Consider the following 17,658-nt stretch of genomic DNA (forward strand, 5'->3'; position numbering starts at 1 on the left):
TGGAAACAGACAGACGGACAGACGGACATGGCTAGATCGACTCTCCTGGTGATGTTGATCAAGAATATATATACTTTATAGGGTCGGAAATGTCTCCTTCACTGCGTTGCAAACTTTTGACTGAAATTATAATACCCTCTGCAAGGGTATAAAAATATAATATTAATATGTCATACTGGCCGTATGGATATATGAAGTTTACTTGCGCAGTGCAAAACCTATCAAGATAATATTTTCCAAACCGTAGTTTTTATGTGTACACTGATCATGCTTTTAAATATTGACGATCGAACTATATCCTACAAAGAATTACGCAAATATCATGCCTAATATGAGGGTTTTAATTCGTTTCGAATCCATCTCTTGAATTGACTAAAGCCTCTAGCTTTCATTTATGTAAGCGCAGTGCAAATTTGGTATGACTTCCGTCCTCGTTTTCACTTATTCCGTGTTCTGATTGTTGTTGCAGTTTTGAGGCTTATTGGGATACCTGTACCGGGTAAACCTCAGTCGAGAAGTCCAACACCTTGGCATTCGCTTTAACTACACAACAAGCACAAGTCTAGCCCAGATATGACCATAAAACGATTGTTCGGATCGTAAAGAGCGTCACGGATCATTTGGGGCTCAATCAGCGGGGGTTATGTGGGTCGCCTAGACTTACCTTCATCCCAGACACCGGAATAGTTGTGCGACGTCTGTCGTGGAGCACTCAGGTGATCTGTCCAATCCACCGATCGGTATCATGCTCATCGCTTTGCTCCTCATCCCAATAATCGCTGTGCTCGGCGATGGCGGAAAATGTGAATCGAAATCCCTACTCATGGACCTGCTCGAGATGGTTCCCCGACATCAGAACAGCACACTGTCCAAGTGCGAGGAGCAGCTTATGGAACTGAGAAAAGCCTGGCAGGATCAGCAGTCCTGGGCGCTGAAGGGTGAGTGTGGGAGGTTTAGACATATTGATACCCGTGCAGAGGGTTTATAATTTCAGTCAAAAGTTTGCAACGCAGTGAGGGAGGCAATTCCGACACTATAAAGTATATATATTCTTGATCAGTATCACCAGGAGAGTCGATCTTGTCATGTCCGTCCGTTTCTACGCAAACCCCTCAGTTTTAAAGCTATCCGCTTGAAACGTTCCCAAATGTTGTCTTTCTATTGCATACTACATGCAATAATTAAGATGGGACATCTATATCATATAGCTCCCATAGAAAAATCGAAAAATGAGAAAAAAACAATGAACAAAAATTTGTATTTTGCTGATTTTCTGTTTATCTAAATATTCCTTTGAGATACAGTAATTATTTACTACTATATCAGATTTACGCTTTTAGTTTTGTCAAAATCGGACAACAATATGATATAGCTGCAAAATGCAGAGAAAAATCAATATAGCATTGTTTTTAGTAAATCGAAATGACGTTTTGTAATAACTACAAGGGTATATAAACTTTGGCTTGCCAAAGTTTGCTTACTTTCTTGTTTCAAAACATGTTGAAAGCTAAAAATATATAACTTAGTTTTTTTTTTACAAAGGTTAATATTTTGTACTCAGTAAGAAATTTAACTCGTTTAAAGGTTTTGCAAACGTTGACTCTATTTTCTGTTTAATTATAATATTTGAAAACTATGATTCTAAATGGTTACTTGCCTGCATCAGCTCTGGATGCCTCCGGTGAGGGCTTCTCCAACTTCATGATGGGGCAGAGCACCTGGCTGGGCAACCGCTTCACCTGCCGCGCCGTCCACGAGCCGGTGCTCCAGGACATGACCAACTCCAATTCGCGCCTGCTGCGCGATGTGTCGCCGATTGCCTTCGACTACGTGGTGGCCTACATTGAGTCCAATTCGCCGTGGCAGCTGCAGGTGTCCATCAAGAAGAATCCCCTGCTGCACATTGGCCTCTGTCTGCCCAGGAGCTGTGACATCCCGGAGGTGGAGCAGCTCATCCGAAGATCCCTCGTCTCGGGCAATTCCTTTCGGTGCTGGGATATGGATGCCAAGTTGGCTTATGCCAAGAAACCGACACTAAGACCCCATTTCTTTGAGAGTGGAGCTGTGCAAATGCTATTTCTAGTGGTGGGTGGAACCCTTCTGCTAACCGTTGTGGCCTCGAGGGGTCTGGGCCAGCACTCCCGCATCCTGGGCTGCTTCGATCTGGCCAGCAACTGGGAGCTGGCCTGGAAGCCAGTGAATCCCAGCCAGGAGAATAGAACCATTAACGGCCTGAGGGTGTTCACCGCCTTCTCGTTGATCGGCGTGCACGTGGTCTGGTACAAGTACTTCTCTGTGGACCACTCGCTGGAGATGCTCGGCAAGGTGGTGTCGATGACCATGCGGCACACCTACTGGCCCAGCATGGTGGAGATCTTCTTCGTGGTCAGGTAAGGATACCAAATTACTGTTCAAGTTGTTAGGCCTTGAGATGAAAAAAGGGTTAATATGCCTTTTAAGGGGACCCCCCTTTCTCGATTTCAAATTTTGGCGATTTTCAATGGGCTGGTAAATGAACATATATTATTTTTTAGGCTTGTAACTTTGCATACATTTATTTGAAGTCTTAAAAAAGAAGAAAAAATGTAATATCTTGTTTTTTTTTTTTTTTTGTCATTAAACAAAAGCCCTTCTTTTCGGCGGTGCATGGGATTTCCGATCACTGGAACATCTGAAACCAAAAATTCCAACGGGATTAGGAAGAGTGCATGTACTAGGATTATTAAATTCGCACAAAAATTAACAAAATAGCGGACCTTTGAACATTTATTTTTGAAAAAGCCTTCTTTTCAGCCACAAATCAAGTTGAAAAGTAAAGAAGACCTTCACCGATTTGATTTATCCTAGTTTATGCTATAGCTATATATGTATAGAATAACGTATTAAAATTTGAAACCTATTGAATTAATAGTTTTTGAGTAAACGCGTTTAAAGTTTTGAGAAGCTCTGGCCGTCGTCTGACGCTTCCACCATAAATCGACTATATCTTCCAAGGTTTTTGAAATTTTCACTTGAAATTTTAAAGGAACATTCTTTAATAGTTATTGGAAATAAATAAAAAAAATCGATTTTTTGAAACGGAGAATGGAGGGTCCCCTTAAGTTTATATTGAAGTATTTAAATCTCTCTTGCTGCCTTAAAAATACAATAACTAAACTCCAATCTTAATCTTTGAGAACCAAAAGATTTGCCAGCATGTAGTATTTAAAAACTCGAGTAATTGTTTTTTTGAATCCTAATCTATCCAGTTTGAATAAAAATCTTAATTTTTGAGAACCAAAAGATTTGCCAGCATGTAGGCGTAGTATTCAAAAACTCGAGTAATTGTTTTTTTGAATCCTAATCTATCCAGTTTGAATAAAAAATGGTTGAAAATGGTTTAGCCCTAAATCCAAATAATCTTGAATCTCTATATGCAGTGGCTACTTGACGGTCTTGAATTTCCTGAAGGACGAGCAGCTGCAGCAGGAAATCGCCAGCGATGGACTCTGCCGTAATGGGCGTCGCTACTTGGGGCAGTTCATCCATCGCTACTGCCGACTAGCTCCGCTGCAATTCGTGGTTATACTGGCGGGTGTGGTCATGATGGAGTACCAGCGCCAGGTGTCTGTGCTGCACATAACCGATCCGCAGGACGAACTGTGTCGGCGATACTCCATACGCAACCTGTTGTTCATCCAGAATCTGTATCCCATCAGGGACATGTGCGGATCGTGGACCTGGTCGCTGGGCTGCGACATGCAGCTCCACATGCTGGCCATGCTGCTGCTCTTCGGCCACACCAAGCATCCCAAGATGGTCAGATGGATTACACAGGCGCTATTGGTGGTCAGCGCCCTGCAGTCGATCGTGATGATGGAGGTGAAGGAGGTGGGTGCCAATTTCGAGGCGTTGTATCACACCAACGAGTGGTCCTACATGAGTCCCTCGATCCGCATGCTGGCCTACATAGTGGGTGGCTCCTATGCGTTCACCCATGTGAAGGGCTTGGCCACGCCCTTTGACCTGGTGATGCCCAATCGCTGGGTGAGATTGGGAGCCGTTGTGTTGATTGGCTGGCTGGCGAAACAGGTGACAATGGATCGACTGCCGGCAACCAGTATTATCCACACCTTCATGATCACCCTGCGGGTGCTGGTCACCGCGCTGGCCAGTCATCTCATAGTCTGTGGCACCAAGCCGGACACCAGCGATTCCTATGCTCCCACACGCTGGCTCCTGGCTATCCTGCAGTCCGAGCAAGTGCAGCGGATCAGCCGGTTCACCTACGCCATCTACCTTTTGAACCCCATTGTCATCATTTACTTTTACCACTCCTTCAGCAATGAAGTGAAACCGGACAACACCATGATAGTAAGTTGTTTAAAATATCATATTTCGACAGTCGTAGCTTATGTTCTTTGAAAACAATTGAGTTTCATCCTACTGAATACCTTAATTAGAATACCCTCTGCTAGGGTATAAAATCTCAAGGCACAGCGTTTAATATGAGAAATACACGTTCAGTTTTATCAAAATAGGAAATCTCTATTGACTTATGTATACCCTTTTGTTACAACTGAAAGGGTATAAAACTTGTTCAACATAATTCAAAATGCATTATTCAGCGAGCATGTCATATTCCATCAGTTAAGCCATTAATCATTTAGAATGAAACATATTATAATCAACCATATTATAATCCTTCCAGCTCCTATTTACGATTGCCTGTTCGGCGATCTGCTACGCAATGGCCATTGTTGTGACGCTGCTCTTCGAGATTCCCTACAACCGGATGACCAATCTGCTGATTAAGTCCAGATCCTTCAAGAAGAAGAATCTGTAGATGCCACTGGTTTACGGATATCCCAGGATGTGCCTTACGAAACGGAAATGTTTGCCCAAATCTATGTTTAATTGGTTAACTTAAGCTGGCTAATTGCAATCACGAAACCTCCAGAATAAATTGAACTTTGGTTGCCGAGAACGAGAGCGGTAATTAAGCAATTCGTCGGCAATTGGTGTACTTTAAAGGAATATTTCGTTTATTTATCGAATACATTGAAATGCATACACGAGTTGGTTTCCTCAAATTTTTTGTTTGTTTTTTGTATTTTTTTTATCTTTATATTACTTTGTATTTGTTTAAATAAATAAGATACATACGTTTAATCATAATAGCAGTATTTATCGTGCAAATTTGATAAGCATAATAATTGTTTACGTTTTGCTCGTTTTGCAAGTTTTTGTCGGTTTTTGTTTTTTTCTCATTACGAAATAAATTTAAATATATGAAAAAAAAATATATATTTGCTTCTTCTTAATTTTTGCTGTATAATTTTTGTCGTTTTGTATTATCATTTCTCATCATCTTTTTTGTTTTGTTTTAATTAGCTGCTCTTGCTTATGGTTGCGTTACGGGTGTGTTAGTTTACTTTTTCTTTAAAGTAAAAAACGATCTGCGCTTTGGTTCGTCCTTTTGTGAGGTGGCGGGCAGAGTCTGGGATCTGCTGGCGGCCACCGCTGTCGAATCGCTCTGTGCTTTCAGGGAGGTCACCCACTGGGACATCTCGGTGTCGTCATGGGCCTGCAGCAAGAACAAGGCGCCGTTGGCGAGCCTGTAAATTGTGGAAAACACATTTTATAGGTATATTATCATACAAGAAGTACAGCATTATTGAACTCACTTGACTCGCAGTACGTGCTTCTTCTTGGTATAATCACTGGCAATTTCAATGGCAGCGTTTTGCAGATCGTAGCTGGGCTCGCCGCGGAAGGTCAATTCGGGATTACTCTTGTAACCCTTCTGATCTTTGTAGAACGAAATGCGTCCGGCCCTGGCAGCCATGTATACCTAAAAAGGAGACATCGGTGAATAAATATAAAGCTTTGTGGGTAGTCTTCTCAAATTATAAGGATACAAACATTTATAAAACGCATATACATGAGGGGTATTTCTTAGACTTTTTTTGTTAAGTTTACCTTGTCCCAAGATCGGTTGGAGGCCTTCTTGGTGGTCGAGTCCCACTCGTGCTTTCGTGTCACATAGCCCTCGTGACCCTCGCCAGCGCCTGGTGTTGCACCTCGTTCTAAGAAACAGGCAAGAAACAGATTAGTTTGCAGTTCTATGGCCAATGATATCCAACCATAAAAATAAACACAAACGGAATGAGTAACATCCATGGGACTACTTATGCTATATGTCATGGATCTGCGCCTAGCTAATGATCGTTTATACCTGTTTGGATCTCGACAACGCGCTCGAACTCGACGGCCGTGTCTTTGGCGGCTTCACGGGTTTAAGTTGATTGGTTAGTTGGTTAATCCGTGGCAGGGTGAGTTTTGATTGAGTTTGTTTTAGTAAGCATGAGTGAATGACAGAGAACGTTTAGAGATAAATTGGCTTATTTGGTAAGACGAGGTTTGGAGCGGGATCTTGAGTGCTATCTTGACGGGGACGTTGGCAGTGCGGCTGGGATGGATGTGGATATGGATGTGGGTTTGGATGCGGATCTGGAGGAGGGCTGGACCGTGTTATAGGGTCGTTGAAAATACATCTCAATACAAATATACGTAAATATTTTTATTGTATTTGTTTTAAAATATATGACGGTAGAAATAAATAACTTCTGTGAATTTGTATGCTATAAACGTATATTTCTCTATTTTCAACAATCCTTTGAATCCTACAAAGTAGATTATAATTCATACCTGAATCATCGTGCGAAGCTCCAACATCCACGTCATCGCGTCGCTCAGCCTCTCGTTTGGCCTGTTCCGCCGCCTCCGAGGCGGCCTTGGCCTCCTGCTCCTCCTTAATGCGTTGTCGCTCAGCCTCCTCCGCCAGCTCCTGGCGCCTCTTCATTTCCTTAAGCTCAAACTGGAAGATAAAATGGTCATATATCTGTTTGCTATATTCACTCCGACCAAACACCCACTGTTGTCAAACGCTCGAGAGCACTGAAGCGCTCCTCTTGGGCGGCGGCAGATTTTTCAAAGGCTTCGTGTTTCTTGATCAGGTTCTCCACCTCGTCGATTGTGTGGCCCAGCTCTGAGGAGAGCAGGTAGGGCTCCTGGGCAATCAGCCAGGCCTCGGCCACGGCAGCATCTCTGGCGAACTGGTAAACCTCCAGGACTACCCAAAATAAATGCGAATCCAGTGATTAACAAGGGAGGGACAGTTTAACTATTAGGTTTACTTACTCAGCTGGAGATTCTCCCAGCGCTCCTCCCAGCGGCGGAGCAGGGCGTTGCGGCTGTTGCTCAGCGACATCAGGCGATCTTTGATGTCAGCGGAGGCGTAGTGGTTGCGGGTAAGCAGCTCCTTGCCCAACGAGATACACGCACCGAAGTTGTCCTCCCGCGTGTCGATCTCGGCTTTAAGGCTCTGGTGGTTGTTCATCAGCAGCTCCACGCCAGACACGTCGCGCGGCTTCTCCGAAGTGTTCATTTGGCGGACGAGGTCCTCCATCCAGATCATCAGGATGCGCACCATGTTGAAGAAGCGGAACAGATCGCCCGTATCGGCCAGTTTCTGTTTGCGGGCATCGCACATCGCCTGCAGATTGTCCCAGGCATGGAGCACCTCCTGTTCCCGATTGGTAATCTCCTTGGCCTTTTCACCGGCATAGGCGTCCTGCAGCTTGGCCGACTCATCCTGGATCTGCTGGACCTGTGAGTATAGGGTGGTGAGGTCCTGCAGGAAGTTGTAGTGCTTGCGCTGCAGCGTCGACACGGAGCCGGCATCGCGTCCGAGCTCATCGGACACGCCGTGCTGCTTCTCGAGGATGCGACCCAACACATCCTTGCAGTCGTGGAAGAATTTGTGCAGCTCCCGGGAAGCGGCCAGCATTTGGGTGCGGGTTTCGATCAGCTCCAGCAGGTCCTGCCACGATTCGTTCAGGTTGTCCTTCCATTCGGCAATCGTGGCGGAGTCGGAGTGCCCGGCCTGGATGAGATTGTCGGCAATGCCGTTCACCTTGGCCACTCGCTCGCCTCCAACGGCCTCTGTGTCGCGGGCAAACTCATTGAAGCGCTCCGACAGCAGGGTGACGTGGTCAAAGTCCTGGCCAAGTTCCTGGGAACCGGCCACCACCTCGCGATCGGTGATCCATTGCTCCAGATCGTCCACCTCGCGACTCAGCATGAACAGTTGCAGAGCCTCGTTGAGGCGGGCCCTCCTCTCGCCGGCCAGATCCTTGAGCCCGGCATAGAGTTTGTCCAGCTGCGATTGCTTGACGGCCACGGCATCGCCCGAGGAGATGTCATCCCCGCCGAACTGACGCGCCACCTCTCCCAGCTGGCGAATGGTGTTGGCATAGTCCTCCACCGACTGCTCGAGGTTCTCGTGCTTCTTCATCAGGTTCTGGGCGCTGATCTCGTCCTTGCCGCGATCCTCGACCATCATGTAGAGCTCCTGCTCGCTCATCCAGGACTCCGCCTCCTGGGCGTCGAAGAAGTACTGCTGCACCTTCTCGGACTCCAGCAGGTGCTTCCGCCGGTTCTCGATGGCATCCTTAAGCTCCTGCCACTTCTGGGTCAGATCGCTGATCAGCGCCTCGAACTTCTTGGCATCCTCGTGGCCCTCGTCGATCAGCTTGCGTCCGTTGTTACAGATGGCATTGATGCGCGGCTCGTGGTTGTCGATCTCGGTGGCCAGCGACTGGTTCTTCTTCTTGAGAACATGCACATTGAAGAGTGAGTTGCCGTAGTCCGGTGAGTTGGCCACCGGCAGCTTCTCGTCGATCCAGAGCTTCTCGTCCTCGACATCGCGGCAGAACTGGAATGCCTCCTTCTTCTTCTCCAGCGCCTTTTGACGCTCCAGCAGCGGAGCCTTGATCTTCTCAAATCGCTCGAGCACAGCCGTCTTCTTCACCACAATCGGTTCGATCTTCTCCTCGGGCACCGTCTTCTGCAAATATTCGGTCTGCTTGTCGATCTCCTCCACTTGGCGAGCCTTCACCGCCATCTGGGTCTGGATGACCTGCTGCTTCTGCATCAGGATGTTCACGGATGTCAGATCGTTGGCAGTGTCTCCGCTGACAATCTGCTTCTCCAGATCGGTGATGTAGGAGTCGATGTCGTCGCAAGTCTGCTGGACAAGCACCTCGCGGTTAGCGTCGAACAGCATGGCGCCCTTCTCCTTGGTGTGCACCTCCAAGTCTTCGAACTGCTTGGCCAGCTCCTTGAGCTTGGGCTCAATCACATCCTTGAACTCGGGCTTCTCCTTGGACAGCTCCTGGGCGGACTTCTCCGCCTCGAACAGACGCTCCTTGTTGGCGGCAATTTCCGCCTCGAAGGCCTGGTGGCGCGTCCACTTGGAGTGGATGGTCTTGGCGCTCCTGTACGACTCATCCTGGGAGGTGGCGTACTTCTCCTGCACCCACTCGGCAAGCTCCTCGAGGTCCTGCAGGAATTCGTGCAGTTTCACCTGGTTCTTGAGCTTCTCGTGCTGATCCAGGGCGCGCTGACGGTTGTCGTCCCGACGTCCGGTGATGTTCTCCGCCCGCTTGCCAATCTTATCCGCATCGAAGTGATCCTTCTCGACCAGAGTGTCGGCCACCTGCAGCAGCGTGTTGATTTTGTCATCGTTGGCCTCCATGGTGGTGAGGAAGGCCTCGTGGCGCTTAAGCTGGTTCTCGGCCTGCTCCAGGTTGACTGGAGTGTCGTCCTTGCTAAGGAAGTGCTCCTGTTGGCTAAGCAGCACTTCCGTCTGGCGGGCATCACGGTTGAACAGCTGCTGGTCCAAGCTCTGCGACAACAGAACCTGTCGGTTCTCCCACATCTGGTGCAGCTCCTCCCAGCCATCCTTCAGGGCGTTCAATCGCTCCCTCAGGAACATGTACTGCGGATCGTCCGAAGTGCTGCCTTCTGAGGTCAGCCGCTCGCCGTACTCCATCATGTTCTTGTAGTCCTCCGTGTAGTTGTCAATCTCCTCGCGGATCGATTGGTGCTGGTTCAGCAGCTTCTCAGCCTCCGGCAAGGAAGTGGGCGTGTCCTCGGAGGCCACGTCCGTCTGGGTCTTGGTCAACCAAGTCTGGAAGTGATCGAGGTCACGCAGGAAACGGTGAAGATCGCCAGCCTCCTCCAGCTTCGAGTCGCGCTCCTTAAGCATCTGGGTGAGCTGCTCCCAAATCTGCTCGATCTGGGCAATGCGCTCGCGGATGATCTTGGCTTCCTCCGGATGCTCATCCTCGATGCTGTTGGCCTCGCGTTCCAAGCTCGAGAGCTTGGCCTGAATGGCGGCCAAATCGCGGTCCATGCCGCTGAGGCGACGCTGCAGAGTCATCACACCGGTGAGATCCATCTCCAGGCTGTCGGTTTCGGTAAGGATGCGCTTCTTGTCCTCGATCCACGAGATCGTCTCGCGGCACTCGATGTAGAAGGTCTGGACGCCGTGGGCGGACTTCAGATCATCCATCTTGGCCTCGGCCTTCTCGCGCAGCGTCGACCACTCCTGGTTGAGGTGGTTTTGCCTCTCCAGGATTTCATCGGAGTTGGGATGCTCCACATGGAGCAGCTGGCGAGCTAGCTGATTAACCACGGCCACGCGCGAGGCATTGGCGTTCATCTCCTTGTCGAAGCCCTCGAAGCGGTGCTTCATGATCTCGACATCCTCGATATCCTTGCCCGGTGTCATCGTGTCCAGCATCTTGGTCTTCTCCTTGATCCATTGCTCCACTCCGTCCGCTTCGGACATGAGCTTGTACAGGCTGAGGGCATCTAGCAGGCGCTGCTTGCGCAGCTTGGCCAGCTCGGTGAGCTCCTTGTACCGGTTGTCGATCGCCTCCAGGCGCTTGTCCACACTCGCCTTCTCCGCCTCGTTTAGCTTCAGACTCTCCGCCTGTTTGTGCAGGGCGTCGATCACCTCGGCGTAGTTCTTCAGCTCGTCGGCCACATCCTTGTGCTTTTTCAGCAGCGACTGAACATTGGCCTCGTCGCGACCAACATCCTCACTGGACACGATGCGCAGGGTGTCCAACATCCAGTTGTCCACATCATCGGCATCGGCAAAGAGCTGGAAGTACTCGACGGCGTTCTCCAAACGCTGGCGGCGGTACTTGGTGAGGTCGAGGAGGTGATCCCACTTGGAGAGGATCTCCTTCAATCGGTCCTTAATGCGATCCGCACCGAAGTGACCCTCGGTGATCAGCTCCGCCCCGACCTTGGCCACATTCTGCAGCTGGGGATCGTGCGACGTGATCTCCGACTCCAGGGCCTTGTGCTTGCTGAGCATCAGATTGACGGTGGTCAGGTCGTGACCGACCTCATCTGTGGAGACGATCTGCTCCTTCTCCTTGATCCAGTTCTCCTCGTCGGCGGTGTCCCAGTAGAACTGCCACAGTTTGCGGCTCTCCTCCAGGCGGCTGCGACGCTCTACAGCCAAACGAACCAGCTCTGCGTAGGCATCCTCCAGCTGCTGGACGCGAGATACAATGATCTCGGGATCGCAGGGTTTGTACGACTCCGGGTCGTCGCTCAGGAATTTCTGCGAGTTCTGAACCACCACCTTGACGCGCTCACCCAGAATGTTGATGTCGGCCTCGACGAGCGAGTGCTTCTGCAGCAGATCCTCCACGCCCATCAGATGCTTGCCGTAGTCGTCGGTCATCAGCAGCTGCTTGATCTCCTCCATGTTGTCCAGGATGTAGAGCATCTCCTGGAAGTTCTGCTGCAGCTGCAGCGAGATCTCAAGACGCATACGACGCGCCCTCAGGAGTTCCAGCAGATAGGTCCACAAGCGCATCACATTATCCTTGCGCAGCAGGATGCGCTTCACATCGTGATAACGCTCCGATTCCAGTTCATCGCAAACGGCCACCACCGCCTGGACACGCTCTTCGTAGGCGAAGATGTCGGTTTCGATGGCCTCGTGCTTCTTGGCCGCCGCCTCCACGGCCGCCAGATCGAAGCCAAAGTTATCCTGGCTGACCAGCCGTTGGTTCTCCGACAGCCAGGTCTCGCGCATGGACGCCTTGCGGTCAAAGCGGGCGGCCAGCTGCTCCAGTTTCTCCTGTCGGATCAGCTCCTCGCGCAGGGCCAACTCGCGTTCGTGCTCGGCCTTCTCCAGTCGCTCCCAGGCCTTGTTGATGTCCGAAATCATCTTGCCCTCCTTGGGTGTGTAGGGCTTCTGGTTGTTGGCCCGCATCTTCGACTGGAGGGTGAACAGTAGTACTTCCAGGTTGCCCTTCTCCACAAACTTGGGCGGCTTCTCGATGGTGCGGTAGTTGGAGAACTGGGCCAACTGCCCTTGGACGCCGGCGAGCGAATTTTCGAACTCACGTTCGCCCAGCGACTGGATGGTCGTTTCGATCCACTTGAGCAGATCGCTGGTAAAGTGCTCGTAGTCGTGGACCATCTTGTCATTCTCCATGGCAATGCCGACCACTTTGCCGATACGCTTGCCCTGCACCGTCTCCTGTTTGAGTTTGCTGAAGTAGTGATAGTAGGTGACCACGTACGTGATGATGGACTTCTCGTCCGGATGCTCGACGAACACATCCTCCGCATCGAGGAGCTTGGCCAGGCCCAGTTTGTCCTCGGCCACATCGAAGGCGTTGTTCAGATTGTGGATCGCGTTCGTTTTCGAGAGCTTCTCGAACTGAACCAAATCCGGACGGTGTTTGTGGATGATGGCATTGAAGGCCAGGCCATCTCGCCACGAGGTGGTGAAGTTACGCACGTTCACATTGTGATAGCCGGCTGTCTTCATCTGGCACCAGAGCAGCAGGGCGTCCTTGGCCGACTTGGTCTCCTTGTTGTCCACCTCCTCGATGGTGATGTCCTGGATCTGGAAGCGCAGGATGATGGTCCAAATCAGGCCCAAGTTGAGGGAAGCATTGCCATCGACTATGTCATGGGAGCCAATATTCTCCAGATGGACGCGCTGTTCGCGAAGGAACTGCAGCGCCTTGTCTACATTCTCCAGGCAGTGAATGCGCATCTTGCCCTTAGTGGGTTTGGGCAGACGTTCGCCGGACAGGACCTCCAGCAGCTTGATCAGGTGCTTGCCATCCCGCATATCGACATAGAGATCGGCAATGCGGCAGTTAACACGGCACAGATGCGAGTTTACCCACTTGGTGAAGGTCTTCTTTTGCACACTCTCACGCTCCTCGGCCAGCGCCTTGATCCTTGACCGCTCGAATAGCCGGGAACTGGAGTTGCCGCCATCGTACTCGTACTCATCGATGTACTCGTTGCCAGGACCCTGGCTGGGATCCCAGCGAACAATCGAAATGTCCGTCGTCATGGCTGGGGATCTACGGTTTCCACAGTGGTTTCGTGCTTAGTAAGTTGGTTTTTAGTTGCTAGTTTCTAAGGTGTCGTTTCGTTTCACGGGAGCTCGCCACTCCTCCGTTTGTCGTTCCTCTGAGTTTATCCTTTAAATCCAAACCGAATGTGTTGCCTTCAGAAGAGAATCACTGGAAAAGGCGGTGGGAAAATCGGTTAGATAATTTACAGCGGCTGGTGATTCATTTTTTTCTTTTTTTTGGGTTTGGGTTGGGATGGCGTCACGCGGGTCGCCGGGGTCACCACTAGAATGTCCGATCGCAATTGCGACTATGACTTAAAGCGATTACATCACGCCGTGGACAAAAAAAAACATAAAAGTGGGGCGGCCCTCCCCCAACCGGATTCGAATGGCAAAACCGTGAAATTGCAGGAAATTCAATTCACAAAAACCATCGAAATAGCAGACAAAACGAAATATATAGCACAGACGGTAGCGAGGGCAAAAATACATATAATATATCCACATAACAAGTACCTAATTACTAAAAGTTTGCTTTGCATGCGGGTTTAATTCGTTTGGGGGTATCATCTGAATGCACTAGCGGTTATTGTACTTAATTGATATTTAATTGGTGTTTCATTTCTAAATATGTAGTTCTTTGGATACCCAAAAAATGTATATTTTCCTTGTTGTGTTTAATAATTTCAATTGTTTGTATAACATTAAATACTGCATTATTTTTAGGAAGGTTTAAAAAAAAGAAATATATGAGTTTTAATTAAAAGGAATATATTATTATTTATTTTCGAGCCCTAAATGCAATTAAACAGCTAAACTATGAGCGTTACAATGCAGCTATTCATTGTTAACTCAAGTTAAAAACGCTATCTTTATGACCCCAACTGTAAGTACACATCACTCATATTCAGTAACCATGCTGGGCCCAGTTTCCATTTTCATCAGCGAGCTTTTTGTTTTAAATCTGTTTTTTTACACATTCAAATGGGCTTGTATACTGGTATTTCTCTCTTATTGACGTAGCCGACGTTTTGAAATTATGACCTATTCACATGACGGCGGCCCTCGAAAATCCATTCAGTTTCACACGTCGCAGCGTTTTTCACACTTTTGCAAGCTTTTGGGCTGCAATGAAAATGAGCCAAGTACTAGGGCCGTACTTTTTCCGTTTAATGTTTTTTTGTTTGTTGCTGTACTTTCTCCCTGGCTTTCACATTTCCAATTAGGAAAACAAAGTAGTTATGCAGAAATTTTGTTTACCTTTTCTATGTTTTTGTTTCACAGAAATCAATTATTCATTGCCTTTTTGTTATTAAAATTAAAAATTTATTAATTTTAAAAATGTATGTAGTTCAATTTCCCATTTCACATTGTTTTCCGATTTAATTCATTGAATGTTATTTCTATTTTTAGTTCAGTTTTGTTGATGGTATCTTTATTTTCTCAAAGATCTTTTAGTTTTTATGATTCAATGTAAATAATCAATAACGTTTGTTACCAATAAAACTTTTTCGTCCAAACACATTTGTCATATATTTTTTTAAGTCAATTTTATTATTTTATATAGAATTAAGTTTTCAAAAATTCTTATTAGATTATTATTTGTTGTTTATTATTTAAAGACTCTAGACTTCATTGGTTTATTTAGTTATATCTAAGAAAATACTTTAGCACATTTGGGATAATAATATATTAGTTAAGTTTAATGTTTAATTCAACAATATAGCAAAGCCGACCTAGGTCAAAATAGGAACACAAATAAAAAGGAATATTTTCCTTGGCTGTGTATAACAGTGTGTTTTTGAGCTGTCCTTTGACCTTTATTCCCATTCGCATTGGCACAGGTGCTGGGGTCATTCCCTTCTACGCACACAACAACAAACGTTTTTTCTGCTCTTCGTTATCGTCCTCTTGTTCTTCTTCCCCCACAATTAAGTAAGCTGCTGATTTCATTTGTACTAATTTTATGAGAGCACCACAACAACAACCTTACTATGGCGAGAATTGTTAAAACAAACAAAAGCAAAATCAGCACACGCACACACGCATCTTCTATCTTAGTATTACGTAATATTTTTATTAAAACGAAGCTTAAAACTTTGAGAGAGCGAAAGCGAGCAACAACAAACTGGAGCGACAGAGCACGCGAGTGTATCTGTGTATCTGGAAGGTGGTGCAGTTCGAGTGGGGAGTGGGAGTGGGAGGGAGAGACGTGAGGGTGGAAACTGCATAAGTCGCTCTCGCAAGCAGCTCCATCTCTCTTGCACACCCCCGTTTGATTGTTAGTACTTTTGAGACATAATTATGATGGCCGATCCTCTTGTTTAGAGTGAGTTCATCACAGAGAGAGAGAGCCAAAGAGAGCGGGGCGTGGATGTGGATTTGTGTGCAACTGTGAGTTCAATTAAACAGGCCAAGAGTTCAACTTTGGAAACTTGGAAATGAAACCACCACCAAAGTTAAGTTTAGCTAAGGAAAACCAGTTTTCCCTACCATTTATGAGCAAGTTAATGAGTTTTCGGTGATCAATTGAGTGTTATATGTATGCGTGTAGGTGTGTGTTGTGTTTACAACTGTACGTGTGTGATTTGTCATAAACAACAACAACGTGAAACACAAACAAACAAACAAACACACATTGGGCAAGTGCAGCTATATGGATTTATGGGTTTTCACTTCAAATGACTGGGTATTGGTAAATTGAAGAGTGCTCTTTTTACGAAAGAAAACTTCAACTCGTGACCTCTGAGGGGTGGTGTAAAGGGGGAGGAAGGGAGTGTAAAGAGAGTGGGGAGTGTGTTGCCTATTTTTAGTGTTGGTGAGCACGTAACTGTATTTCAGCCAAGTGCATAGGCGTATGCGTATCTATGAGGAAGAACGAAGGAAAGAGCGAACCGCTTGTATTTCATAAACTCACAAGCACACGAATGTCTTTCTATACATATATATATCTCCGATTAGACGATAGCCGTGTATTTCATTTTTATCACCAATCTGACGCAAATGTTACTTAAGGATGGCGTTCTTTTTCACAGCACTCTTTGGATTTATTTCAGACTTAAGTTTCGGCCTAAGCTTTATGCATTTGGTGTTAATTAAAAAATAAAAAAAAATTGCGATCCATACACGTCCAATTCGATTACAGTAATGAGGCAGAGGCAAACACACACACACTCACGCACGCTACGCGCTCTCACCGAAAACCGAATGATGTCATCAACGGCGGCAGAGGCAGCGGCTGTGGCCGCGACGTCGGCAGCGGCAAAATATATGAGCTAGCAAGCAAATTTAATCGATGATGTTTTTATTATGTATGTAGCAAAATCACTCAGTTTAATATTTAGCACACTTTCAGTTCGCATACTCTGCCCCACACTCTCACATTCGTTAGATACTTTTGCACTCCGCTCTCTTTTGCCACTTCTGCCTTTTATTGGTGGCTCCTTTTTCGTGGCCTATTCACTTGGGCGTTGGTCTATTTCACATTTTTTTGGCCGCTTCGGCTGACTTTTCGCGCCGTTTTCACTGCACTGCGGCGTCTTTCACTTACCTACTTGATAATTTTGCTGCTCCGCTTGCCCTAATTGATTCATAAAACACAGGTAATTTCATAGATTTAGCACGTTCGTCTAAAAATCTTCGGTCTGGCGGATGAACTTCACTTGGCGAGAATGGAAAAAATGTATGTATTCAAAACATCGCGTTGCGAACGAGTGAACGAAGTGAACCAGCGCGAGATGTCGCTAAAAAACGCCGACTGCGCAGTGTGACCGTATGGTGCCGCAGTCAGTGATAGATCTGGCTTTAAAATAGCTAAAGATTCTCGCCAAAGCTCGGAAGAAATATTAAGACTGATAAGTATGGAACTTTCAAATACAAAATAAATCGGATTACAATTTTAGAATATATGGGATGCATTTTAAAAGACTGTTCAAAATAAGATACAATTTAATTCATTTTCAATATAAATCAATTCTAAACGTAAATTTTGAAAGAACTTTAAAACAAATTGTACCATAAATTTATTAACTATTGACTAATAATTTCTCTGTGCATATGGACAATACTTGTAGTTGGGGCACTAGTCACATGCATTAAGATTAATAATACCAAAAAAATGGTATTTATCTATTTTATGCTCTTGTTAATACAAATTATCAAAATAAAATACATGGTTCATAAAATTAAAGTTTAATTGCCCAAGTCTTTTCAAACCACAAAAAACGAATGGAAAATGCTTAATTTATAAACTTATATTTATTTTTTAAAACTGTTTAGTTATATGTATGTGCAGTTTGATAATTGAAAGTCACAAAGTAAAATTAAATATTTTTGGCCTGTATATAGTTGTTATAATATATACAAATTTGGGAATGCATTTTGTACTACTGATAGTATTTATACGAAATATTGTAGAAAATATT

General features: G+C 46.4%; 2 protein-coding genes across 4 annotated transcripts; one reads left to right on the forward strand and one right to left on the reverse strand.

Annotated features, from left to right (window-relative positions):
• The first annotated feature begins 706 nt into the window (after positions 1 to 706).
• LOC108049759 (O-acyltransferase like protein) lies at positions 707 to 5,400 on the forward strand. The gene is made up of 4 exons (XM_044461344.1): positions 707 to 938; positions 1,667 to 2,390; positions 3,420 to 4,353; positions 4,691 to 5,400. Exons 1-4 carry the CDS (start codon positions 746 to 748, stop codon positions 4,823 to 4,825), a joined length of 1,986 nt encoding a protein of 661 aa, XP_044317279.1. The 5' UTR covers positions 707 to 745; the 3' UTR covers positions 4,826 to 5,400.
• LOC108049762 (spectrin beta chain) lies at positions 4,998 to 16,964 on the reverse strand. Of its 3 annotated transcripts, none has more exons than XM_017131060.2 (8): positions 16,789 to 16,964; positions 7,183 to 13,403; positions 6,918 to 7,114; positions 6,691 to 6,859; positions 6,218 to 6,268; positions 5,962 to 6,068; positions 5,667 to 5,833; positions 4,998 to 5,597 (listed from the first exon to the last, which is right to left on the reverse strand). In XM_017131060.2, the coding sequence occupies exons 2-8, from the start codon at positions 13,229 to 13,231 to the stop codon at positions 5,411 to 5,413; spliced, it is 6,927 nt and encodes a 2,308-aa protein (XP_016986549.1). In that variant the 5' UTR covers positions 13,232 to 13,403; positions 16,789 to 16,964; the 3' UTR covers positions 4,998 to 5,410. The 3 variants fall into 3 exon arrangements, with proteins under 3 accessions (XP_016986549.1, XP_016986546.1, XP_016986551.1); XM_017131057.2 differs by having other exon boundaries at positions 16,785 to 16,964; XM_017131062.2 differs by lacking the exon at positions 6,218 to 6,268 and having other exon boundaries at positions 16,785 to 16,964.
• Between the last annotated feature and the right edge of the window lie 694 nt (positions 16,965 to 17,658).

Source organism: Drosophila rhopaloa, unplaced genomic scaffold, assembly GCF_018152115.1.
Source record: "Drosophila rhopaloa isolate 14029-0021.01 unplaced genomic scaffold, ASM1815211v1 contig_3, whole genome shotgun sequence".
Classification (NCBI taxonomy): Eukaryota; Metazoa; Arthropoda; class Insecta; order Diptera; family Drosophilidae; genus Drosophila; species Drosophila rhopaloa.

What these genes read in the sequence shown, in the direction of transcription:
- LOC108049759 (XM_044461344.1), top strand. Translation starts at nt 746, where the DNA reads ATGCTCATCGCTTTGCTCCTCATCCCAATAATCGCTGTGCTCGGCGAT. An exon ending in GAGATCTTCTTCGTGGTCAG is followed by an intron (nt 2,391 to 3,419) that starts GTAAGGATACCA and finishes CTCTATATGCAG; the next exon opens with TGGCTACTTGACGGTCTTGA. An exon ending in AACCGGACAACACCATGATA is followed by an intron (nt 4,354 to 4,690) that starts GTAAGTTGTTTA and finishes TAATCCTTCCAG; the next exon opens with CTCCTATTTACGATTGCCTG.
- LOC108049762 (XM_017131060.2), bottom strand. Translation starts at nt 13,231, where the DNA reads ATGACGACGGACATTTCGATTGTTCGCTGGGATCCCAGCCAGGGTCCT. An exon ending in AGCTTCGCACGATGATTCAG is followed by an intron (nt 6,269 to 6,690) that starts GTATGAATTATA and finishes AAACCCGTGAAG; the next exon opens with CCGCCAAAGACACGGCCGTC. An exon ending in CCAACCGATCTTGGGACAAG is followed by an intron (nt 5,834 to 5,961) that starts GTAAACTTAACA and finishes TCTCCTTTTTAG; the next exon opens with GTATACATGGCTGCCAGGGC.